This window comes from Mustelus asterias, chromosome 11 (genome assembly GCF_964213995.1).
Source record: "Mustelus asterias chromosome 11, sMusAst1.hap1.1, whole genome shotgun sequence".
NCBI lineage: Eukaryota > Metazoa > Chordata > Chondrichthyes > Carcharhiniformes > Triakidae > Mustelus > Mustelus asterias.
The window spans coordinates 57,121,923-57,128,023 of NC_135811.1; the positions used below are offsets into that span (position 1 = coordinate 57,121,923).

The window sequence follows — 6,101 nt, forward strand, 5'->3', positions numbered from 1 at the left end:
TTGGAAAAGTGGATTCACATTGCATAGAAGAGACCCTTCGGCCCATTGTGCCCGTGGGATAGCAATCCAATCAGTCCCACTCTTTATCCTTCATTACTTTCTTTACCCAAGTCTATATCCAATCCCATTTTGAAAGTTACTATTGAACCTTCCCACCCCCCCCCCCCCCCCCTCCCTTTCACCCAGCGCATTCGAGATCACAGGTTCTCGGTGCAATTTTTAAAGAACACACAGACAATGGCACAAATTTTGTAAAATTATATTTACATCAATAGAACCATAAAACATTACATCTTGAGAGGACTGATCAGTCCCATTTTTTAAACCCAGTTAGTGGTTTTACACCAATACATTAAACCAGCATCAACGACATAAAATTATTCACACTCTTTACAACCAGAGCTTTGCTACAAAATTCGAAACACTGGAAGATATTAGCACAAAAAGAACGCGTACAAAAATATTTTCTAAAAATCTCCAGATTAATTGGCAGGAATTGGACGGTTTCGCCAGCCCGTGTAGGTGGTTGGCGGTTTCATGATTGCCACAGTCAGTCCTTTAAGGCGGGATATTTACATGCAGACATGGAGAATCGTCCACAATAAAACAAGGCACCAAATAAATCTCAGCATGCAGTGTTTAAATGCAAAAGTACAAAACATCCACTTGCCATTTAAACTAACACCGGATTGTTCAGAGTTTAATTCCACTCTAACCTCGCCACTTCTGTTCTCTGAATCTTCCCACACTCAGAGGGAAAAAAAGTTAAAACATGAAATGCCTGCTGCACACATCCTATTAAAACTAGACCTGGGCACGAGGAAGCCTGTTCTTAGTTATTTTATAGGATTAGAGAGCATTTATCGCGGGTCTTTTTTGCTTTTGTTTGTAGACATTAGTGACCAATCTATATAAAAAGTGCCGGAGCGAGTTTCCTCAGACAGACTATCGCTGCCTTATTTACAAACTATCCCCTTTTACCACCTGCTCTGTGAACTCCCAGTAACAACACTCTCTGCGCCTCAAACCTCTCTCTCTCACTCTCTGCCCCGCGTTTCCATCAGTTTAACAGCCTTGGGCAGCCTCTGACTGGGGATATCTGGCGAGAGCGCTAGTTAACACCAGACATACAGGACCCTTGGCTAGTTCAACCGCTTAGCCCAAACCAGGAACCCCGGAATAAGAAAGCAAGTGATCAACTCGCTCCCCCCTTCCCCCCAGAAGTTAAGTGGTTGGGGGCTAAGGGGAGGTGGGAGGGGGGAACATTTTTGAGAGGATGCTGAAGGAGCAAAATGTAAACACATAGCTGGAGGGTGCAATCTGCACAGATAACTGTGTTCCCCTGTTGGAGTTGCTCTCCTTGCGGTAGTGTCAGTGAGCTTGTGCCTGGGTCTATACTGTCCTGGGTGGACAGACACTCAGAGGGCTTCCCCCGGGGCACAGGGCTGTGACTGTGGAAGCTCTCTCGCTGGCTAGCTTCTTCTCCTTCTGCCTCAGGTGAATCTTGGTGTGCCTCTTCCTCTCGTCGCTGCGGGCGAATTTCCTGCCGCAGAAGTCGCAGGAGAAGGGTTTCTCGCCGGTGTGGGTGCGGATGTGGGTGGTGAGGTGGTCACTCCGGCTGAAGTTCCTCATGCAGATGCGGCACTGGAAGGGCTTGTGGCCGGTGTGGATCCGGATGTGCCGGGTCAGCTCGTCGGAGCGGGAGAAGCGGCGGTCGCAGCCCTCGGCCGGGCACGGGTAGGGTCTCTCATGGACCGGGGTCTTGCTAGGCCGGTTGGGGTACTTCCGGAGGCGGATGGGCCGGAGGGGGAGGTTCTGTCCGCCGTAGCCGCTGGACAGTCGGGGCCCCTCTGCCGATGGGTTGCCCAGAGTGAAGTTCCTGATGGTGGACAGAGGGGTGAGAGGGGGGGCCATCCTGATGGGCTCCACCGGGCAGGAGAAGGGTTTGCGCTCGGTGCCCGGGGGCAGCTCTCGGTGCTGAGGTTGGAAGATGCTGCTGTACTCCGGCAGGATGGGGAATAAGGTGTTGTCCACCACCGCTTTTGGGGAAGGATAGGAGGGAGGAGGAGGGTATCCCAGGCTGCAGGTCGAGGTGCTGAAGAAGGGAGCCGGCTCCTGGTAAATCTCCCCGCAGCTGTAAGGAGGCGGCGGCGAATACATGTGCTCCATCTCACTCTGGTTCTGTGCCATGGTGCAACTGAGGGTACTGGAGAGAGGGTTGGGGGAAGCCGAGGAAGAGGAGGAGGACGATGAGGTGGAGGATGGTGGAGGGACTCCGAAGATCCCAGTACTCACTATGTTAATGATCCCATCAGGGTTCCAATTGGCGTTGGCACATTGAGAATCAATAGAGAACTTTCCCATGTAGGTAAAAGTCTGACTGCGGGAGGCCGGGGCTGGGTGATAGCTGTTGGGGTAAGGCAGGTCGATGGCTCTCTTGTCGCTGCCCATGTCCACGTTAATCATTCCATCTGCAAAGCAGAAAGAAAATATTGTTATTCCGGGGGATACTTTGGGAGATCATTTGGACAGTAACTAGACGCGGTGGTTTGCCAGAACCAATAGCTGAACTCAACTACACCTGGGACTGAGAGAAGGCAGCAAGAGGCAATAAACACAACAAACTGGAAAGCAGACTAAACAACAGACTGCTGCTGTTCACTCAATCCCACACACACCGCTCTTTAACTTTTCTCACCCTGGTATATTATTCCGCGTTCATTTCACTTTTAAATAATAATTTCACCCTCTGTATAAATTCTAACCCCCCTTGGAAAGAATGAATTAAATGCAAACTGTCTCTCTTCAGATAACCACTTCCCACCTTCCCCGTACAAACTGCAGCCTCAAACACAAACATAAAGCTTAATAAACAATCACCCTGGGGCTAATAGTTACCCCCGGGTTTACAGGCTGTCCCCTGGACACTCTCTAACCCCCTCCCCGAGCCGCACACTCTGGAGAAGCTGCTTACCTGAGGGCATCTGCTCGTACTGTGCCAGTTCCTGGTTCGGGAAGACAGTGAGGGAGGCGGGAAGCGAACTGATCTCATCCACCGAGTACATGCTTTCGGGGAGTTGATGGAAGAGACCTCCCAGGGACAGCGGCATCTTCTCCACCGCTTTCGCCGTCATCCTTTGTTTAGCCTGGGTCTCGGGGATGAATTAAAAACAAAAGTTTTCTTCCCCCCTCTCCTCTGCCTGCACTTGTTCCAAGGTTAGTGTCAGGATGTTGCAGCCGAGCTTGTGTTTGTGTTGCTTTGGCTGGCAGTGGGTGAGGGAGCGGCAGGGTCTAACCCTCCCTTTCTAGTGAGGTGGTCCCTGGAGCTGCTGATGTCCCTGTCCCCCTCTGTGTCTCACACTCTCTCTGTCTCTCTCACTCACACACTCTCTCTATCTCTCTCTGCTTCAATTCCTCCTTTCACAAGCTCCACTTTACTATTTATCTCAGGCAGGCGAATGCCCCCTGACGTAAGAGACCATATATGGACTGAGAGAGGAAAAGGTTGTAACGAGGCGAAGTGACGCGGTGGGCGGGGAATCCGCCTGGCTCCTCGGGCCAGGGCAGCATCGTAGGGCATAGCCCCCCACCCCGTGCACCCCCCGAGCACCCCAGAGCTGGGGGGACTGGTGGGGGGGGGGGGGTGATGAGGGAGAGCCCCCGGCTGCTTCCCCCCATTGCTGCAGGAATTGCTTAGTGCAATCTCCACTCTCCGGGAGAGCGGCTTGTACAACATGGAGCGATTCCGGCTGCCTCTGCCTGTCCATGTATGGAGAGAGGATCCGGCGAGGGGGGTGGAGGCAGCGGGGAGGGGGAACAGCCAGGGATCCGCCCCCCTCCTCACCATATTTGGCAGGAAATTCCGGAAAGCTCAGCGAAGTCACGGAAACTGGCGAAAGCCGCACCAGCGGCTGCGAGAGACACAACAGACCGGAGCTGAGCAGTGAATGACCCGATCAAACCACAAGAGGCACCGCAATGGCTCCAAACAGCAGCCTGGCCGCCCTCAATACACACAGATACAACTGCAGAACCTTCACTGCCACACGTTGCCCCGGCTCAGGGCTGGAGGGGGCACTGGACACATTCACCCCACAATTCAGACATTAATAAGTAAGTTTCTCAGCAGTTAGCAATCCACAGGGACTTTTCCTGAACACTGTCCCTGTTTCAAAAGGCAGAGTAAATCAGGGATGCTGCCTCTCCCGCTCTTTGAACAACTCCAGTAAGGAAGGGGCAGATTTAATCATTATGTCCCGGAAACATTCCCTGCTTGAGGAAGCACCATAGTCTGCAATGCAATGCTTGGCCCTGCTAACAACCTGGTGTAAATGCCTGCATCAATATTGCTCTGTCTTACTTTCCCTTGGACTTTCCACTCTCTCTTTGACAAGTTTCACTCTCTGCTCTCGTCTGCCACACGCTGTCTCTCTCTCAGTCCCTTTTACTGTCTTTCACTCTCACACTCACTCTCCTACACTCATTCATTCGCACTCACTGCCACACCCACTCTCGTTCACTCTGTGACACTCTAACACTCTCGCATTCTCACTCACTCACACCCACTCTCAGACCCACACACTCACTGTCTCTCACTCTCGCGCACTCACTCTCTAACACTCGCTAGCACACACACTCACTCTCACCTACTTTCTAACACTCGCTAGCACACACACTTTCTCATTCTCTCACATACTCTTTCTCATACTCACTTTCTAACTCTCTAACACACTCTCACACTCTATCACACTGTCACACTCAGTCTCACACTCTCACTCATATTCAGACACTCTCAAACTCCCTCACACGCACTCTCTGACACACTATCTCACACTCACTCTGTCACTCACTGTATTCTGTCTTTGTCCCCATTCTCCACTTTTACCCTCGCCTGCTTTCTTGATCTATTCTGCCTCACCATCTCTCTAATTCTATGTTCCTCATCATCTCTGCTTCCCTCCCCTTTTCCTCCAGCTTGCCTTAGGAATAGTTTATCGATCTTAACCAGATATCGCTTCATATTTTAAATACTTTACCTTGTGTTGGCCATTGTGAGGGAATACTCATTCTGGGATTGGGACACTTCTCACTTCCACTGGATCGAGGTATTTAGATTTAATAGAGATATTCAAAATCAGAAGGGTTTGGACAAAATAATTAAGGAGAAACACTCGTGAAAGAACAAGAGGGCACAGATTTAAAGTAATTCATAAAATAAACAATAGTGACATGAGAAAGAAACCTTTTCACACAGCAAGCGATTGGAACTTTCTGCCTTTCTGAGTGTGGTGGAGGCAGGTTCAATTGAAGCATTTAAAACAGAACTGGGCTGTTAGCTGAAATGGAAGAATGTACAGGAGTATGGGGAACAGGCAGGAGAATTAAACTACATTAGAGGCTTATTCAAAGAGCCACTACAGACACAATGGGCTGAATGGCCTCCTTCTACACCGTAACAATTCTGTAATTCTGTGAACTGTAGGTAAGTGACCCAGTAAGAAGTCTCACAACACCAGGTTAAAGTCCAACACGTTTATTTGGCAGCACTAGTTTTCAGAGTGCTGTTCCTTCTTCAGGTGAGTGAGGACTTGTGTTCACAAACAGGGCACATAAAGACACAAACTCAATTTACAAGATAATGGTTGGAATGCGAGTCTTTACAGGTAATCAAGTCTTAAAGGTACAGACAATGTGAGTGGAGAGAGGGTTAAGCACAGGTTAAAGAGATGTGTATTGTCTCCAGCCAGGACAGTTAGTGAGATTTTGCAAGCCCAGGCAAGTCGTGGGGGTTACAGACAGTGTGACATGAACCCAAGATCCCAGTTGAGGCCGTCCTCATGTGTGCGGCACTTGGCTATCAGTTTCTGCTCAGCGATTCTGCGTTGTCGTGTGTCGTGAAGGCCGCCTTGGAGAACGCTCACCCGAAGATCAGAGGCTGAATGCCCGTGACTGCTGAAGTGTTCCCCGATTGGAAGGGAACACTCCTGCCTGGTGAGTGGTGTTCATTCATTCGTTGTTGTAGCGTCTGCATGGTCTCCCCAATGTACCATGCCTCGGGACATCCTTTCCTGCAGCGTATCAGGTAGACAACGTTGGCCGAG

The 6,101-nt window shown here is 50.3% G+C and overlaps 1 protein-coding gene across 1 annotated transcript; it reads right to left on the reverse strand.

The window, feature by feature from the left end:
* Positions 1 to 243: 243 nt before the first annotated feature.
* egr2b (early growth response 2b) lies at positions 244 to 3,417 on the reverse strand. The gene is made up of 2 exons (XM_078223631.1): positions 2,975 to 3,417; positions 244 to 2,471 (listed from the first exon to the last, which is right to left on the reverse strand). The coding sequence occupies exons 1-2, from the start codon at positions 3,132 to 3,134 to the stop codon at positions 1,393 to 1,395; spliced, it is 1,239 nt and encodes a 412-aa protein (XP_078079757.1). The 5' UTR covers positions 3,135 to 3,417; the 3' UTR covers positions 244 to 1,392.
* Positions 3,418 to 6,101: the final 2,684 nt, after the last annotated feature.

Excerpts from the sequence above, each read along its gene's own strand:
- egr2b (XM_078223631.1), bottom strand. The coding sequence starts at position 3,134 with ATGACGGCGAAAGCGGTGGAGAAGATGCCGCTGTCCCTGGGAGGTCTC. Across the intron at positions 2,472-2,974 it reads GTACGAGCAGATGCCCTCAG|ATGGAATGATTAACGTGGAC; the intron begins GTAAGCAGCTTC and ends TCTGCTTTGCAG.